We start from the raw sequence: 19,378 nt of genomic DNA, 5'->3' as shown, positions 1-19,378 counted from the left end.
AGTGCACGACTATATAAACTGAAAAATATATATGGGGTCTTGTTCTTGTTCTTGTTACCTAATGCCTACTAATACGTATGATAATGTAAATAGACTATAGACTTCGATTTATGACACTTTGGACATTACACGTATATTCTGGTTTATGAATATTTTAGTCTATATAATCATTACTAGTTTGTAGATTCATATACACAACTGCAAAAGTTTTTGTTTTGCAGTCAACTTAAACTATTTTTCCCTAAGTTCTTGCAATGGTATCTCGTTGTTGCATTAAGGTCTTTAATGAACTAAAGAGAAGATCACATAATCCTGTAAACTTCAAAGTATCCAATTGCTTAAGAACATGTAACTTAAGATCATCATAACTAATATTAAGCCAAGTATTGTCATCATCTTCTGTAAGATTTCTTATACTTTCAATAGTTACAGGACCTTGATGACGAGCAGAAATGAATTCATTTTGATCTTCTAATTTCCAAACTATTTGCGATGAGATATATGACCATGATGGATTAAAAAATAAACTACCTATTAAATTAATAGGATTAGTATTGAATATAGGGAGAAATCGGAAATTTTGAATTAGTTGTGGATTTAATAAACATGCACGATTTGAAGAAGATGGAGCAATATCATGACTAAATCCTTTGTCTCGCCATACTAAATTAACAATATCCATAATATAACAATTTTGTAGAAGTTTATGATTTTCTGTTTTGAAGTGATAATTCTTCGTTAATGCTATATATCCACATATCTCAGAAAATGTATAGGGATCACCATAGAATAAAGCAAGGTGAACAATATTAGGAGGAATTGTAACACTAGAATCTTCAAAGAATTCATTTAAATCATTCAAAGGTATGGATTTTAAAAAGTTTACTATACTTATAACTGCTAAGCACCATTCATAACATAATGGAACTTTGGCAAGATATTGGAATAATGCTGTAACACATTCATTAACTTCATTGTAATACTTCATTTTAGCATTAAAGTGAGTATCAGGACTAGTTTGAAGGTGTCTGAAGCAATTTTGAAAATATTTTACAAACATTACAATAGATTCAAACCCTTTGGCAGTGCCTGAATTATGCTCTAGTATAGGAACTAAAACCTTGACTTTAAAATCAGATGGAAGTTCATGGGTTAGTAAGGGAAGAAATCTGATATAATCCGGAGAATCTTGAATTATCCTGGTCAACAGTGGTAATTGAATAATTCCAGGAGCAAACTGTAACAAATCCTCTAAATTATCGGAAATCTTATCTAGTGATTCATTTAAATGAATTAACCGTATAGTGTGATCTAGTTTCTTGATAATGGATGAATCGGCTTGTAATATTGTTTGTAATACGAGAAATATCATCTTATAGTTCTTTTCAGGTGATGGTTCAGTATTTACTAACATACTTCTTACATCCAAATACTTCAATGAATGGAAATGCTTAATTAGATCGTATAATGAATTGATTTGATGTACTGATACATTAAATTCATCCTTACTGTCAAAGTATATAATAGACTCTTGAGAATTACCTCTAGATCTTTTTCTACCATTAGTATCTTTACTTATTAAATCCCTTTCTGATGGATATGAGAAAGATGATGAATTCTTTAAAGACGATAAGTCTATACCCAAATCCAAGCTAGCATCCAATTGATGGAAAAGGATCAATAAACTCTTTAAGTAATCATCAGTTGGGAACCTATAATATAAGTCTACTACCAATTGTACATAAAATCTCTTTACTGGAGGTGGATTAATATTGACTTGTTTATTGAAGTAACTAGTAAATGATGGAGTATGATTAGTTAACGTGAGATATATGAAATTAGCAATATATGGTCTCAGATATTCGAATGATAGATAATTGAATAATATAGGTAACATACGATATAATTGATGATACTTATGAGAACCAAAGCTTTCAAGATTATCAACTATCCATTGAAGCAATAACAATTGTAAAGTTTGAGATATAGATTTCAGTTTCTTACTAGTCCCCAGATTAATACCTATTTGACCTAGAATACTATAGATTAATTCAATGTTTAATTCACAAGTATCATGCGGTATTAATATATGTTTAATAACATACCTCTTCTCTGATGATGATAATGATTTGCTAGGACCACTATTAAGTATAGCCTGTAAGAGATCAGATACATCATCAGCATTTAGACCATCAGCTTGATCTACTAACTGACCAAGATGACCTAATTCTTCTTTCCGCGATTCCTCATTACTCAGTCGTTCGCCATTTACAATGGCCCGCACATCCGCACTAATTCGCACTCTTAATGAGTTCATATCTTCATTGTTTATGCTCATTATTATCAACTTCTACACTCACTTGGATCATACCTTTGTTTATTTGTTTACACTAAAAATTCATTATGCGCTTCGGTCTGTTTACATATTACATATCGCATTTTACATTTTGCAGTCTTTAACTTTGTGCAACATACATAGCTAAGTTTAATGAACCTAATTACCTCAGATAGTTGACTGAAATATCCCCTTCTGACTCTTATTTAAATAAGCAGCTATATAGATCAGTCAATACATACAATTAATACATGTAATATATATATAACTTTCCAAAAAGTCAAAAACAAAAGCTTAAATATTGACTAAAATATAACTTCAGAGATTTGTTGAAAACAAAGTAAGTATTCATGTGATTGAAGATTTAGATGAATGGATGAATGGATGTGGTTGATTACGAACGTGAGATTCATGATTTTAATATCCTAAGTGAAATAAGTTAACATGTACCTATTTCTTTGGCCTTTTTGTTCTGATGTTGGATGTGTTAGTGTAATCAAATATTTCAAATTTCCGAGACCAGTGTTGTCTCTATTTCTTTAATCACATAGTTAATAAATGAATAGTAATGACTTGCTGTAGTACCTCTTGCAGTAGTTTGAAATTTGAGTTCTCACTTTTCTTGTTGGCTGCAAATCTGAGCTCTCCTCTAGAAAGACACCAAGATATTAAACACCCAATGTGTTGATTACAGCTTCTATCCAATTGATATCAATAATGGACATCAGAGATATTATATTCTTTTACAACCAATAAGGCTGTAGTTAAATAATTTTTATTCATGTTACTTAGTATAAAATATAAAGTGTTACATAAAAATAACATACATTGCTTGTACAGTTTGACAGGCAATGTGAGTTCCAATTTACATCATTATTTGATTCACATGTGTTGAACACCTATACCAACAGATTATTATCAGTCTCAAACTATAAAGTAGCAGTTGCCCATGTAGTTCTAGACACACAAACAAACAAACAAGATAGAATGAACTACAAAAGCAAGACTATAGAAAGCATATTTGTCATATCCTAAATACTCTAATATTACTGCTAGTGAAATAATTCATGCTGAGAGGACATCCAAGGCTGAGCTTTATTGTTTACCCTTCGTATTCTACTAGTGTAGTACTAATGACCCTCAAAATAAGAGGATCACTTGAAGGTTCAAACGTAGAGAACTTAACAGTACTACTTCGTTGACTACAAGGAAGGGAATAGTATAATGTAATATACTATGTATAGGATTTGTATATCAAGCTAGTCTCAAACATCCATACATCTAGCATAACCTAGACAGGGATACAAACGGTTATAGATAACAAGTTCTAGCGAATAATATTACGACAACCTCTATTTATAGATAATATTACTCTTTAATCATTAATTATTGTTTACGGTACGAACTTTATGCCAGAGTCTTGATCCTTACCTGCTTATCCATACGTAGAAAACCATCCCAATGTATTATTAGCGTTCCATTATACCTTGGGCATCAGCAAATTCTACGTAGTAGGGTGGGGACATGACTACAAAACTTCTTAAATCAAAACCATTCTTTCATCTCGTATATCACAGGTAGTAACATTTAAAATTTATATACACTAGATACCTCCGGCTTCTCTATACCATCTAACACCTCTATCGAAACTTACTACACATAAACCTTCATTTTTATCACCACCTGTACCAGAACGAATCCCTTTCTTAATAAATGTAACACCACTGGCAATACTCTTATCAAATTGTTCATCATGTTCAGTATCTTCAAGATCAGTAACTGAGATGGTGATAGTGGCTTCTCTTTCTCTTGTTTCAAGATTCCATACTCTAACACATTTATCAAATCCACAACTGGCTAAATTCTCTCCAGTTTCATCAAAACTTAATCCCATAATCCATCCACTATGAGCAAATCCACCTACTGATGTCTTAGTAGAATGTGATGGAGTAGTTAAAGTTCCAACATTTTCTCCATATTTTACATCATATAATGTAATAGATCCTGATGATTGATTATCACGAGCTACTGCTAATAATGAACCACCAGGAGAAAATTGTAAAACTCGAGGAATTGATGAAGATGATGGTTTGGATGATGTCACTACATCAGTAGAATGGAATGTATAGATTGGCTTTAAAAGTTGTAAATCATATATATAAACATCTCCATTAGTATATCCTACAGCCACTTTTTTATCAGTAGTTGGACATATAGCTAATGAATTAGGAAATGCGGATTTGTTAGCATTCAATTCCCCAAACTTTTCTAATTGTATATCAATATCAATATCTGATTCACCACATTTAATATTTAAATAGTAAACCCCTGTACTTCCACTAGCTTGAGTAATCAAAAAGTAATCTTGCTTTGATTCTGGATCTTTATAGAATCCAGGAGCCCATGATCGACTCTTGAAATAATCACAATTTATACTTGTCCAAGTTGATATATCATCATTAATGAAATAGTATAATGATACAGAACCATCAAAACATGAGAATGCTATTATCACAATCTTAGTAGCACTATCTGGTAATACATTTTCATATAATTCTACATGATGAATTCCTGTTTTATTTATAAATTTAGTCACTACATAATCCTTAGGGTTATGGGCATCTACTTGATGATTATCCCAAAATTTGGCTGTACCATCACTAGATACTGTCACAGTATATTTATGACATACTGAAACTCCTACCACATCCAGATCATGTGCCTGGCCGGCATTGGCTGTCGCTATATACTGTTTTCCCATAGTAAGTTTGAATAGCTGTTAGTGAGTACCTGATAGTGAATAGATCGTAAGGTGGATCGGTGGCTGGTTGGTGCTCGCTAAATTCCTCACTCACTCTCTAGTGAGAGTGCACTCTCCCTAAAAAAAAACTATCACCAAAGGGTTCACTAAACGTTCGCTAAGCACTCACTCACTCCCATTGATCTCAGGAACCATTACTCAATAACCAGACCTTTAGGGATTGTAAAGTTAGTGGAGCCAGAATGTCGCATACAGAGTCGTCATCATGCAATCCATTTGTCAATCAAATTCTTCAACAACTAATTTTTAAAACATTTATTCAAACCGATTATAGTGATGTTCATGTGCCACCATTAGGATTTAATAAATTAGTATGTCGAGGTAATTCTGAAATATTTACAAGTAATAGACAACTGATTAGATGTTGTACAATGAATGGGAAAAAATTTAATTATCGATTATTAGATAATTTTAAACATGATGCATTTGATATTGAATCATTAAGTATAAATTCTCTGGGATCATTATTAGCATTAATTGGTAAATGTAATATTAATATTATATCTTTACCAAATAATGTTGGAGGTAATATTTCTGCTATTATTCCAACAAAATCTTATTTTATTCGAAATATTGGAGGAGATATTCGAAAAGTTATTTGGCATACATCAGTAGCAAATGATTGTTCAATAATTATATTAAATTCTCATAATGAAATTAAATGTTATGATTTATCAATTTCTTTAGATGTTCCACAAATTAATATTAATCTTAATAAATTTGATAATTTTGAAGATGAATTAGTTACTTCAATTTCTTTAGGATCTAATTCAAATTTATTATCTTCATTAACTCTTTATATTTCAACAAATAAATCAAATATTTATGCAATTTATCCATTTATTTATACTAATGCTAATTTAGTTACTACGAAATTTCAAATTGAACGTGCATTAGAAGAAACTGTTTCATTAATTAAAACTGTTGATAATAAATTTCCTCCTACAAGTATTATTGATAATTTTGAAAGTCCATTAAAGGAAGCTGCAGTTCGACAATATAGATATTTAAAGGATCTTTTAAATCAAACTAATGGTGATACACCAATAAAAATTGAAACAAGAGGTTTATATTCATCTAATCCTCAAGAATTTCTTGTATTAGAACAAAATTTACCAAGTACATTTGAACTTTTATTACAAGGTCCATTAATTACTATTATTGGTAAAGGAATTAATGATATAATATCATTAAATCAAATTGAAGATATTTCAATCTTAGCTTCAATTAGTTATAAAGATTCAGAAAATGTTTATATAACTTATCATTCTCAATTAAGACCATTAATTATGAAATGGAAACAATTTGGTGATCTTTTAAAATCTTTACCACCTCCACAATCAAAGAATCAAAATCAAAATCAAAATCGAAAGATATCATCTTATAGTAAACCTAAAAAGGGATTTGGATTTCTTATAGAAAATTCTGAAAAGGATGATGAAATACAAAAGGATGATTCAACTGATGAATTGAAATTCTGGAGTCAAGAATTCTCATTTTTAAATATTCTTGAAGTTGATGAAATTAATTTAGAGAATGACCATCAAGATATATCATTTAAAAGTTTTGGTTATGAATTTAATAAATTTGGGATTGTATCAAATAATAAATTTATTCTTGCTGATCCCTCTAATTGGTTAGATCGAGTAAATTCCAGTAGTGAAACATTTCCGGAATTTTCTATTGATTATGCAGTTATGTCTACTTCATCTAATATTTATCTTGGATCTATATTGGTAGAAGATATAACTCAAACAACAGGAGAATATATGGTTGTATTCCGAGGTGGTCCTAGTGATAATCTTGAGATTATTCAATTAATTAATGAAGAACAAGAACAAGAGCAAGAGCAAGAGCAAGAACAAGAGCAAGAAGTATCATTAAATGACTCACAAATTAAAGATAATTCAATTAATGTTTTAAAAGCTCAACCATTTGAAGAATTAACTAGACAAGTTGATCAATTAAATGAATTTAATACTAATGTATTAGCTAAATTTATAGATTTATCATTATCTGGTAAATCAATATCAGAAGCTAATGGACAAATTCTTGAAACTGTTAATAAAATATCAACTAAAGTAATGAAACAAGTTTCATTATCAACATCTCATACAATTAAATTAAATTCTAGACTTTCAGTTCAATTAGAAGATTTAAAATCTCAAATACTTTCTTTAAGAAATTTACCTAAATTACAACAAGAAACTCTTGAACAATCAAGTGAGAAATTAACTAAATTAACTAATAATCAAATCTTATTAGAACAAAAAGCTGAAAAACTTAAAATTAAACTTGAAGATGCGGTAGAAGTCATTAAGAATAAAAAATCATTACCATTATCTGATGCTGAAAGAGGTTGGTTTAAAGAAATTAATAGTATTACTGGACAAATTAATGAAAATTCAAAAGATGGGAATAGTTTAATTACTATAGTTAATTCATTAAAGGAACAAGCTGGATCACTTTTACAAGAAATGCAAACTATTAATGAAGATGAAGGAGTATCATTTAAATTAAAACAACTTGAAACTGATCAAAAATTACAGAAATTAAAGTACTATTTGTATGAAAATGGGAAATTAATTGAAGCCATTCAGGAGAAATTAAAAAATCATCAGTAATTTGTAAATAGATCTAACTATTACTATCACTATCGCTATTATTATTGTTACTATTACTTACTATTATTATATACGTTACATTACGTTACTTTATCTATAACCTCACCGAAATGATTTAATCGATCTTCATCGGTGACTTCATCATCGTGATCATTAGTTCTTTCAAACTTTTGACCTGAAAATGGAGAAGCTCGTAATTTAAGTCCATCAAAGTATCTTCCATCAAATGAATCAATACACTTTTGACTCAGTGTATAAGATTTGAATTTAATCATAACAACAGCACTTATATCATATATGATGATCTTTGAGATATCGTGTGCTATACCTAACTTAACACATTCTTCTTTAATATCTTCTTTTATATCAGATCCAAGTAAGGGATCTTGTTGATATTCATCTACTCGAAACATATCTTCTACAACTACAACTTTTGAACCTATACTGATATCTTTAGTTGTACTAGTAGTATCTTCATCATCCCATACTGATAGTTTCTTATTTAATGCTTCTTTAGCTCTATTCAATTTTTGTTGATCCTTACTAGTTCTAGTTCTAATTTTACTTTTAGCATTCTCTTTCTTTGAACTATTGGTAGTTTCTGTAAATGTAGCTGGTTCAACTTTAATCAATTTAGAGTGGGGACGAATTGGAGTATTGTCAAGCATTTCTACAGCTAATGGAACACTTTCTTTACTATGATAAAAGATAGTAGCTTCACCTTTGAATGTATTATTTTCATCATAATACATCTTAATTCTATTCTCTCCTGTATTATAATCCTGAGAGAGGATTCCATATTTGGAGAAGATTTCATCCAATTCTTTGTTGGAGATATCATTGGGAAGATTACTAACAAATACTGCATTAGTTGATGTTTCAGATTTAGTACCTGAACTCTTAACTTCTTGTTTAAGTTTAGAGATCTCATCTTTGAGTTCCTGTAACTTCTGTTTCTTTAATAACTTTAGATCTCGTTTGTTCTTTTCTTCTTCATCTTCAGAATTCTCTTCAAGTTTATGTTTTTTACTTTCACTTTTACTTTCACTTTCTTCATTATGTCGTATTTCCCACTTCACATTCGTGAAATTATACTCATATTCAATACTGTCTTCATCTTCAAATATCCATGAATTAGTGCTTTGATCAAGAAAAATCCTCTCATCTAATTGTGTCAATAATTTAGGATTCTTAGTTACTTCTTCCGGTCGAGGTGGAGCCCCGGGTAACTTTATTACCATGACTATTAATGTTAATTTTAGTAAGCTAGTAATAGTAATAGTAATAGTTAGTAGTAGTAGTAGTGAAATATTAGGGTGGTACAATGTCGCGCATCTCCTGTTCCCCATTGGTGATGCTACGACATTTTTCCATCGACCCCGCCAACACTCACTTAAATTTGTTGTCATTTATCATTTATCATTTCATTTATTGTTTATCATTCTATTAAGTTAGTTACCTAAACTTCCACAACAAGTAATAATTCATAATGACTGAAGTGTCGAATACGATACCTTCATCAGCTGCGCCTAATGATTTTATATTAAGTTTATCACAAGAACAAATAGAACATGATCAAAGAATTGGTATAAAAGCCATTCGATTATTCTTACAAAGTAAAACTTCATATGATGTATTACCAGTTAGTTATAGATTAATTGTATTAGATACTTCATTATTAGTTAAAAAATCATTAAATATTTTATTACAAAATAATATAGTTAGTGCTCCATTATGGAATAATCAAAATTCTCGATTTGCTGGATTATTAACTTCATCAGATTTTATTAATGTTATTCAATATTATTTTCAATATCCTGAAAAATTTGAATTTGTTGATCAATTAACTTTAGATGGATTAAGAGATATTGAAAAGGCTATTGGAGTTCAACAAATTGAAACTGTTTCAATTCATCCATTTAAATCTCTTTATGAAGCATGTGTTAAAATGTTAGAATCAAGAGCTAGAAGAATTCCATTAATTGATGAAGATGAAAAGACTCATCGTGAAATTGTTGTATCAGTTTTAACTCAATATAGAATTTTAAAATTTGTGGCATTAAATTGTAAAGAAACTAAAATGTTATTAAAACCAATTAAAAATATTCAAGGTTTAGGAACTATAAAGGATATTTCAACTTGTACTATGAATACTCCAGTTATTGAAGTAATACATTTATTAGCTCATAAATCAGTTTCATCAGTTCCAATAGTTGATGATCAAGGAAAATTAATTAATGTTTATGAAGCAGTTGATATTTTAGCATTAGTTAAAGGTGGTATGTATACTGATTTAGATTTAAGTGTAGGAGATGCATTATTAAGAAGATCAGAAGATTTTGAAGGTGTTCATACATGTACTTTAAATGATAGATTAAGTACAATTATGGATACAATTAGAAAATCAAGATTACATAGATTATTTGTAGTAGATGATGAAGGTAAATTGGTATCGGTAATAACTTTGAGTGATATATTAAATTACATTTTATTTGGAGAAGATTGATTTAACTTGATTGTTTAAATCGATTTGATTTTAATTAAATCGATTTAAATAAATTTACTATATAATTATATATGAACTTATAGATAATGCCTTATTCGTAAAAAAATCTAATGAACTGGCACAAGATAACGAACTTGGTGCATGCACCATATGGATAAAATGGGAGAGATTTACGGCTCATTAACTACATGTATCTACAGGGAAACTTTAAAATTAATTACAATATTATAAGATACATCTACCTTTATAAGGTACATGCCTATCTCTATTATACACACCTCAAACCTAACGACAGACTTGGAACAGAATATCAACTAAAATCAATTTGAAATTGATGTGATTAGTAAAAACCTAGATTGAATTGAACAGTAGAAAAGATTTAGACATGTGACTTAGAAACATTATTCTCTACTGATAGTTAGTAACACGTACAATACAAACTGTACACTTTTCTCCTTGTCTCATACCTAAAAACCTACTAAATAATTGCACTCGCTAGATAGCTTGAATTCATCAAGCAATTAACTATCGGATAAACTACATTTCAGGCTCACAAAATAGTAATTATCATAAACCCAAAATATGGTTGCTATTTTTGATAGATAGTTAAACTCGTGCTCGGCACGACGGACCGCCAATGCATCTAAGTAATATGTCACAAAGGTCTAATATCCCAATTGGGTTTATCGTGAAAAAATTTTGTCGGCGATAGAGCCTGTCAAGGGCTGCGGGAAAAAGCTTACTAATTAAGTAAAGATATTGCTAGCGAGTCACAGTATCAAAATCTCTATGCCATACAAAAGTCAAAGCCTTTCGTCATAACAACAATTAATTTCTTTTATTTACCTATAAATTCTCTCACTAATTTGGCTAATAAATTAATTTAGGGTATAAGTGCGAAACCGTTATTGCTATTTGCTATTTAAATAATATCTAGTCTATGCCGTCATCGTGAAATTGATACAGATCTACTCGTACTACATTTTTTTTTCACTACTATCATACCAAAATTTTTTAATTATCAAAAGCAATAATTCCACCAACTAATGTCAAATACCAATAATAGGAATGACACGGGGGGTGTTGAAGGTACTGAAAGTACTATACGATCAGAACCTTTATCAGAATTAGAATCAGAAGCTTTTGCTATAAGAGAAACAGCCACAAGAGCTATTCAAAAGGATAATTTATCATATAGTGAAAAATTAGCTTTACCACAAATAACTTTACGAGCAACTATAGTAGGATTATTAATTGGATCAATTGTTCTTGTATCAAATTTTCAATTTGGTTTACAAACAGGTTGGGTATCAATGATGTCACTTCCAGCAGCTCTTTTAGGATTTGCTATATTTAAGATCTCACCATATTCAACAAGTTTTACTGATGTTGAAAATGTTTATATTCAAAGTGTTGCAGTAGCTGTTGGTACTGGTCCATTATGTTATGGATTAATTGGTATAGTTCCTGCTATTGAAAAATTCTTAACTCCTGAAGAATCAGGTTTAGGCCGTACATTAAAATTTTCTTTAATTGATTTAATGGTATGGTCTTTAGGCTTGGGTTTATTTGGGGTATTCTTTGCTGTACCACTTAGAAATCAAGTCATAATTAAAGAAAAATTACCATTTCCTTCAGGTAGTGCAACTGCTACTTTAATTTCAGTTATGCATGGTACTGAAATTTATAGTGATGAAGATGAAAAGAAATTAACTAAGCCATTATCATCATCATCATCATCATCACCAAAAAAGCCTTCCCTTTCGGAAGATATAGAACAATATTTGGTTGCTCAAGAACCAACCCCTCAACCCGTAGCATCTAACATTAATTCTTATTCATCAAATCTTCATGCATTATTGATAACTTTCTCTGTATCGGCAGCATACACTTTGTTATCATTCTTTTTCCCAATACTTAGAAATATTCCAATCTTTGGTAATTATTTATCAAATCAATATAAATGGAATTTTCAACCATCACCAGCTTATATTGGTCAAGGTATAATTATGGGATTACCAACAGTATCATATATGTTATTTGGAGCTATTTTAGGATGGGCAATATTAGCTCCATTAGCAAAATATCAAGGTTGGGCACCAGGAGAAATTGATGATTGGATTCATGGAGGTCAAGGATGGATTTTATGGTTAAGTTTAAGTGTTATGATTAGTGATTCAATTATTTCATTCATAATTGTAGCCATTAAATCTATTAAAAATGGTATAAAATATATTAGATCTAATAATAATGAATCTTTAGATACTCTTGAAATGGAACAATCTTTATTAACTGATGATGATAGAGATTCTAATGAAGATCCAAATAATAGTACTTATTCACCAAAGGATAGATCTGAACCAGTAGTAGTTAATGCAACAAGACTTGAACTTCAAAAGGATTATTTAGTATCCAATAAAGTTACATTCTTAGGAATAATTTTATCTTCAGTACTTTGCATAGTTTCAATTAAAATTGTATTTGGAGATATTGTACCGATTTATGCAGCAGTAGTAGCAATAATTCTTGCATTATTCTTTTCAGTTCTTGGAGTTAGAGCATTAGGTGAAACTGATTTAAATCCAGTTAGTGGAATTGGGAAATTATCTCAATTAATATTTGCATTAGTTATTCCAAAAGATCATCCATCAAAAATTCTCATTAATTTAGTAGCAGGTGGAGTTGCAGAAGCTGGAGCTCAACAAGCAGGAGATTTAATGCAAGATTTAAAAACTGGTCATTTAATTGGAGCTTCACCAAAAGCTCAATTTGTTGCACAAATTATTGGTACCCTTTATTCAGTAATTCTAAGTTCAATAATGTATCAAGTTTATAATAAAGTTTATACTATACCTAGTGATATGTTTAGAATTCCAACAGCAATTATTTGGATTGATTGTTCAAGATTAGTTACTGGTCAAGGTTTACCACCTAAAGCATTTGAATTCTGTATTATATTTGGAATAATATTTGGATTCATTTCTTTATTAAAAAATACCATTCCATCAAGTTCAAAATATCATAAATATTTAGTATATTTACCAAGTGGAGTTGCAGTAGGAATTGGAATTTATAATTCACCAAATTTTACTTTAGCTAGATTTATTGGAGGACTTATTGCTTATTGGTGGGTTAATTATAAATCAAGTAATAGAATTGGAATGATTATATTTAGTAGTGGATTAGTTCTTGGAGAAGGATTATTGAGTGTTTTCACTATGATATTAACCAGTTTAGGGGTTAGACATTTTTAAAAGTGTATTTAAATCACTTAGTCATACATTCGTTAGATAGTTATGTAATTTATAGACGTTCAAGAGATATTAAAATAGATTTAATTCTTCATAATTAGTGTCCAGTAATATCCGTAAACCTGTAGAATCTTTAAGGTACGATCTCCAACCCCATTTTCTATATGATATCATCGTAGTTGTGTCTATAGAAATTCAATCAAATTCTAAATAGAAATAAATGAAATGAAATGAAATAATCAAAAATTAATAGAATACAGAAGGAAGAAAATTCCTAAGAAGTAAAAGAATTTAGAAAGGAAAGTTTATTGTATATATATGTAAAATAAAAAAAAAGAGATTACTAACCATTTGGAAAGTAAGATAGAAATACAAATCCAGAAAATATTAGAAAACTTTCAAGTAAAAAACTTCCTTGAATCTGAAAGTCAAAACTACAATGAATGAATGTGATAATTGAATTTCATAAAAATTTAATGAGGAGCATTTCTTTCCTTATCAGTAGCAATTCTTTGATTTATCAAATACATTGCAGTTTGAATGGCTTGAAGTGAACCCGTTAAAGTTAATTTTCTAATATTTGTAAAACCTTTCCCACCACCTAACATAATAGATTGTCCCTTATCGGGTTCAATTTTAACATAAGTACAACCACTTGTTTCTCTAATATGTTTTATATTATTACCACGTTTACCAATTACTGAACCAATATTTGCATTAGCAACAAATATATCTTGATTAAATTTATCAGAATTTGGACCAATTTGAACAGGAGGATTAGTAATAATTTCTCCAACAATAGTATTACCATGTTCATCAGTATAAGGATTTTGAGGAGGAATTTGAATTGGAGGAGCAGCTTGAGGTGGAGGAATTCCATAATGTTGTTGAGGTTGAATTGCTGGTTGAAACATCATTTGAAAATTATAAGGTTGTTTCATTTGACCATAAGAAACTTGAGGTTTATTTGGTTGATTATAAGGATTTGGATCTTTTAAAGTTTGTAAATTCATTGAATTATTATTACCCATTACCATCATATTTTGAACAGGAATATTCATCATATTATTATTAACATTATTATGATGATAATTTGATGGATTATAATATAAAATTTTATTCTTTTTTAAACAATCTTGATGTTCAATAATTACTTGAGATATATAATAAATTGCAATATGAATTGCATCACCAACTCCTGTTATTGATAATACTCTATCAGTTGAATAAGGTAAAGCTTGTTCAGCAGCTTTTAATTTTGCTGCAGAATTTTCTTCAATTTCTCTAAATTTAACTCCTTGTTTACCTATAATATAACCTATCATTGGATGAGGTACTAAAATTTTTAAATTATATTGTTGACTATTTACTGATGCAGGTTCATCTTCTGGTTCTTCTAAAATTGTTCTTGTTATAAGTCCAAATGCTCTAGCAACATTTTCTGCTGGTCCCTTAACTGATATAATTCTTTCTGGTACATCTCTTAAATTTTCACTAACACTTATTCTAACATTAGCTTTATCTCTTATATGATTAATTGTTTCTCCCTTTTTACCAACAATTGTACTTGCTTCTTTAACTGGACAATACATTCTAAATTGTACATAAGTTGGATCACTTTCTTTATGATTTGATACGGGTTTTGATGATTGATTTTCATCTTTATTTTCATCTTTTACAACTTCTACTTTATTATGAGATTCAGTAGAATCATTGGATTCTTGATTAGAATTAATTTCTTCATGATTTCCTCCATTATTAATGGTTGGAGCAGTTTGAGATTTTGTTTCTTGTAAATCACTTAATTCAAGTTGTTCACTATCCAATGCCACTCGTTTATTTAATTGGTCTTGTGATGATGACTCTAAGTCATCATTCTTACGTTTTAATATGTTATTATTACTGGATGAAGACATGGTATCCCGTAACCACTTAACTACTGGTACTATAGAAATGAAAATTCATATGGTTCAATTAAGTTTTTTTTTAAAAACTTCAATTAATTTCGTTCTCACTAATGGATAGGGTCGTGTGCGTGGGCCAATATCATTAGCATAGTAATATCATTAACATTAATATAAATTATATACATTCTATACATTCTATACTTAAGATATATGTTATGTACATTCTATAGTTAAGATATATGATATATACATTCTATACATTCTATACATTCTATACTTAAAGATATATACATTAATTCAACTAATATACATTTAATATACATACGAATCATTAACCATTACTAGTTGTTGGCTTGCGCATTAAGAAGAAACTGTCTTTGTCTATCATCCTCTTTAGCTTTAAGATAATGTTCATCTCGTCTAGCTTCAACTCGTCCTAAGAAATCTTGAGTATCAAGGTATCCTGCCTTATTATGAATCTTTAATTCTTCTCCAATCTTTCTCTTATCTACAAAACTTGCCCAATCTAATCTGGATTTTTCTAAAGTAGTTAATTTTTGCTTTTTAGTCCCATAAGATTCCATAAAATTATCAATTAATGATGGTCTTTTTAATTTTATTCGTAATTCTTTTTCTTCTTCACTCTTAACAACTTTCCGTATAACATTTACAAATGATCGATTCTTTTTATTTTGTTTAGGATTAACTGTAATTGATGCTGTAGTATTTAAATATGCTTTAGCTTCAGCTGAATCTTCATCAACATATTTAGTTTCAGTAACCAATTTACCAGCAAATGCATATGAAGTTTCAATTTTAATTTTCTTAGGGGCTAAAATCCCATCATTAGTAGATTCTGGTTTATCTGATTTCTCTTCGGTTTGACTATCAATTTGATTATTGGCTGATGCTTTCCATTCTTGAACTGCATCAGTTCCATTTTTCATATCACGAAATATAGCATCAAGATCAAGTGATGTTCCAACTTCTTTAACGAGTCCTCTTTCATCGGTTTCAAACAGTCCTATATGTGTAGCTCTTTTCTTGCTTGAAGAGACTAACTTTTGACTTCTAGTTCTAATTTGACTAACACTTGACTCTATACCAGAATAGTCAGGTACAGTGGTTTTATCTTCTTCATCTTCTTCATCCTCTTCATCTCCCTCGGCTGTTACTGCTTTCAGTTCGGGATCATAATCCTCATCATCTTCTTCATTGTATCCTTCTTCTTCTTCTGCTTGCTCTTCTGCTTGTTCTTGTTCTTGTGCTACCTCTTCCTCTTCCTTTATGTCTTCACTCTTTGTCTTTTCGGAATTCATATTTTCTTGTACTACTTCATCTTCTAATTGATCTTCTATTGGTTCCGATTCCTGCTTCTTTATTTCTTCTACGGCATTTTTACTTCGTTTAGTCTTTGCGGACTTCCTGGCTTTGCTCCGAGCCATCTTTACTTCTGTGCCTTTCTATGCCAAGCTGGTACTAAATGGCCGCATATAAAAACGGCTTTCCCAACCTTTTCGGTATAGTAGCACAAACTGGCCCCATTTCCGATTTTTGTATGTGACTGCATACTACCACTGTGGGTGGAAAGGAAATTTCACTAATTTACCCCAACACTATATAAAGAGCCAGAGGTTTGCCACTAAATAGTAAATTATTATTATTGAATATTACTTAAGGTATTGTTCAATTAATTTGTTAGTTATTAAACTAGTATAGTTGTAAATATTTTTTTTTGCTTTTTTGCTAATTTGAATTAATTGCAAAAATGTCTTCCAGTACTTTCTATGCTGATTCTGAAGCTCCAATTGTGATATTATCAGCTAAGAAACATTTTGATGAATTAACTACTAATAATGCAAAATTATATGCTCATTATCTTTCAAGAGCAAGTCATTGGGGTACAAGAGCCGTTTTAAGATCAGTTTCACCTGAAAGTGAAAATATTTATGATTTAATATTAAAAATTCATAATGTATTAGGTGAACCAAAAACTAATGAAGAATATGAAGAAATTATTGGTAAAAAATTACCAAATAGTAAAATTCTTGTAACTCAATATCTTGAGTATGCATCTCAATTTTTAGGTAATCTTGGAAATTATAAATCTTTTGGTGATAAAAAATTTATTCCATTAGCTCCAGTTGAAGGTTTTGATAAATTAATTGAAATTATTAATGATGAAACAGTTTCAAGTTTATATAAAAGTGTTCGTGAAGCTATTTTCAGTATTGATAAAGGTTTATTAGGTTGGCCAGAAAATGGTCATGTATCTGGTTATTATCCTGGATCAATTGATATTACTAAATCTGAAGCAACTGATGTTAATGAAGCTTTAGCTGATAAGGGAATTATGCCAGAAAATACCAGAATTGAAAAGAAGAGTGATAAAAAATTTATTGTTCATGTAGCTAGTGCAGAAGTTGCTAATGAAACTGGTTATTATCCAAAGGATATCTTTACTACTAAAAATGGTAATGAAGTTAGTTTCCAATTTGGTGATCACAATAAAGAATTTAAAAAAATTGTAGAAAATTTAGAGGAAGCTTTAAAATATGTTGCTAATGAAACTCAAGAAACTTATATTAAATATTATATTGAATCATTTAAAACTGGTTCAATGAATGCTCATAAGAAATCTCAAATTGCTTGGGTTAAAGATTTAAAACCTGAAGTTGAATCTAATATTGGATTTATTGAAACCTATAGAGATCCTCTTGGAGTTAGAGGTGAATGGGAAGGTTTAGTTGCTATGGTAAATCATGATAGAACTGCTAAATTTTCTACTTTAGTTAATAGTGCATCAGATTTAATTGTTCATTTACCTTGGGATAAAGTATATGAAAAGGATACTTTTACTCCACCAGATTTTACTTCTTTAGAAGTTCTTACATTTGCTGGTTCAGGAGTTCCTGCAGGTATTAATATTCCAAATTATGATGATGTTAGATTAAATTATGGTTTTAAGAATGTTTCTTTAGGTAATGTACTTTCTGCTAATCCAAAGAATCCAAAGAAAGAAGAAGTTATTACTTTTGTTAATTCATCAATTCAAGAAAAATTCCGTAAATGGAGAGATGATTCATTTGAAGTTCAAGTTGGTTTACATGAATTATTAGGTCATGGAACTGGTAAATTATTACAAGAAACTTCTCCTGGAGTATTTAATTTTGATAAAGAAAAGACTCCAGTTAAGACTTGGTATAAATCTACTGATACTTGGTCTTCACTTTTTGGTACAACATCTGGATCTTTTGAAGAATGTAGAGCAGAATTAGTTGCTTTATACCTTATTCTTAAAAAACCATTAGATGTATTACCAATTTTTGGTATTAAAGATTCAATTGATCAAGCAGATGTTAAATTAATTGCTACACTTTTAATGGCAAGAGCTGGTATTTTAGGATTAGAATTTTGGGATCCAAAGGCTAAAAAATGGGGTCAACCACATATGCAAGCTAGATTTGCTATATTTAAAGTATTAAATAAAGCAGGAGTGGTTAATCTTAAATATGAAGATAAAGTTAAGTATGATGATTTAGAAATTGAAGTTGATGAAACTAAATTAGATAAAGAAGCTGTTGAAGCATTAGGAGATTTCTTACATCATTTACATGTTTATAAGAGTACTGCTAATGTTACTGAAGGTCTTGCTTATTATCTTGATAAGACTGAAGTTAGTGAAGATTATGCTAAATTCAGAGATATTGTTCTTGATAAAAAGAGACCTCGTAAACAATTGATTCAAGCCAATACTATTATAGTTAAAGATAATACTGTTGAAGTTAAGGAATATGAAGAATCCGAAGTAGGAATGATTCAAAGTTATGCTGACAGATTAGTATAGTATAGTAGTATAGTATAATAGTATAATAGTATAATAGTATAATAGTATAATAGTATAGTAGTATAGTATAGTTCACTATAATATAAT

General features: G+C 29.6%; 9 protein-coding genes across 9 annotated transcripts; 4 read left to right on the top strand and 5 right to left on the bottom strand. All coding sequences in view use genetic code 12, as the record gives it.

Moving 5' to 3' along the window:
- Window positions 1-116: 116 nt before the first annotated feature.
- Window positions 117-2,376, bottom strand: RJT21DRAFT_118915 (uncharacterized protein). Its single transcript, XM_064881212.1, has one exon. The coding sequence runs from the start codon at window positions 2,336-2,338 to the stop codon at window positions 242-244; it is 2,097 nt and encodes a 698-aa protein (XP_064739588.1). The 5' UTR covers window positions 2,339-2,376; the 3' UTR covers window positions 117-241.
- Window positions 2,377-3,938: 1,562 nt separating this feature from the next.
- On the bottom strand, window positions 3,939-5,096 carry SKI8 (SKI complex subunit WD repeat protein; the record flags this gene model as incomplete). Its single annotated transcript, XM_064880111.1, has 1 exon — window positions 3,939-5,096. One exon carries the CDS (start codon window positions 5,094-5,096, stop codon window positions 3,939-3,941), a length of 1,158 nt encoding a protein of 385 aa, XP_064739587.1.
- A 104-nt stretch (window positions 5,097-5,200) lies between these two features.
- NUP82 (linker nucleoporin) lies at window positions 5,201-7,820 on the top strand. Its single transcript, XM_064883788.1, has one exon. It carries the CDS (start codon window positions 5,339-5,341, stop codon window positions 7,778-7,780), a length of 2,442 nt encoding a protein of 813 aa, XP_064739586.1. The 5' UTR covers window positions 5,201-5,338; the 3' UTR covers window positions 7,781-7,820.
- Window positions 7,821-7,860: 40 nt separating this feature from the next.
- Window positions 7,861-9,021, bottom strand: RJT21DRAFT_81882 (U2 snRNP complex subunit; the record flags this gene model as incomplete). Its single annotated transcript, XM_064885305.1, has 1 exon — window positions 7,861-9,021. One exon carries the CDS (start codon window positions 9,019-9,021, stop codon window positions 7,861-7,863), a length of 1,161 nt encoding a protein of 386 aa, XP_064739585.1.
- Window positions 9,022-9,269: 248 nt separating this feature from the next.
- On the top strand, window positions 9,270-10,286 carry SNF4 (AMP-activated serine/threonine-protein kinase regulatory subunit; the record flags this gene model as incomplete). The annotated part of the gene is made up of 1 exon (XM_064883791.1): window positions 9,270-10,286. The coding sequence occupies one exon, from the start codon at window positions 9,270-9,272 to the stop codon at window positions 10,284-10,286; it is 1,017 nt and encodes a 338-aa protein (XP_064739584.1).
- A 787-nt stretch (window positions 10,287-11,073) lies between these two features.
- Window positions 11,074-13,608, top strand: OPT8 (Opt8p). Its single transcript, XM_064881211.1, has one exon. It carries the CDS (start codon window positions 11,333-11,335, stop codon window positions 13,538-13,540), a length of 2,208 nt encoding a protein of 735 aa, XP_064739583.1. The 5' UTR covers window positions 11,074-11,332; the 3' UTR covers window positions 13,541-13,608.
- Window positions 13,609-15,484, bottom strand: PBP2 (Pbp2p). The gene has a single exon (XM_064881210.1). The coding sequence runs from the start codon at window positions 15,451-15,453 to the stop codon at window positions 14,011-14,013; it is 1,443 nt and encodes a 480-aa protein (XP_064739582.1). The 5' UTR covers window positions 15,454-15,484; the 3' UTR covers window positions 13,609-14,010.
- Window positions 15,485-15,693: 209 nt separating this feature from the next.
- RJT21DRAFT_118909 (uncharacterized protein) lies at window positions 15,694-17,020 on the bottom strand. The gene has a single exon (XM_064881209.1). The coding sequence runs from the start codon at window positions 16,887-16,889 to the stop codon at window positions 15,786-15,788; it is 1,104 nt and encodes a 367-aa protein (XP_064739581.1). The 5' UTR covers window positions 16,890-17,020; the 3' UTR covers window positions 15,694-15,785.
- RJT21DRAFT_103581 (dipeptidyl-peptidase III) lies at window positions 17,021-19,291 on the top strand (the record flags this gene model as incomplete). Its single annotated transcript, XM_064879771.1, has 1 exon — window positions 17,021-19,291. Exon 1 carries the CDS (start codon window positions 17,213-17,215, stop codon window positions 19,289-19,291), a length of 2,079 nt encoding a protein of 692 aa, XP_064739580.1. The 5' UTR covers window positions 17,021-17,212.
- Between the last annotated feature and the right edge of the window lie 87 nt (window positions 19,292-19,378).

This window comes from Scheffersomyces amazonensis (assembly GCF_036850825.1).
Source record: "Scheffersomyces amazonensis strain UFMG-HMD-26.3 chromosome Unknown RJT21scaffold_2, whole genome shotgun sequence".
Taxonomy (NCBI): domain Eukaryota; kingdom Fungi; phylum Ascomycota; class Pichiomycetes; order Serinales; family Debaryomycetaceae; genus Scheffersomyces; species Scheffersomyces amazonensis.
Note: the sequence above shows the minus strand (reverse complement) of the source record. Positions and strands in the feature narration are given on the sequence as shown.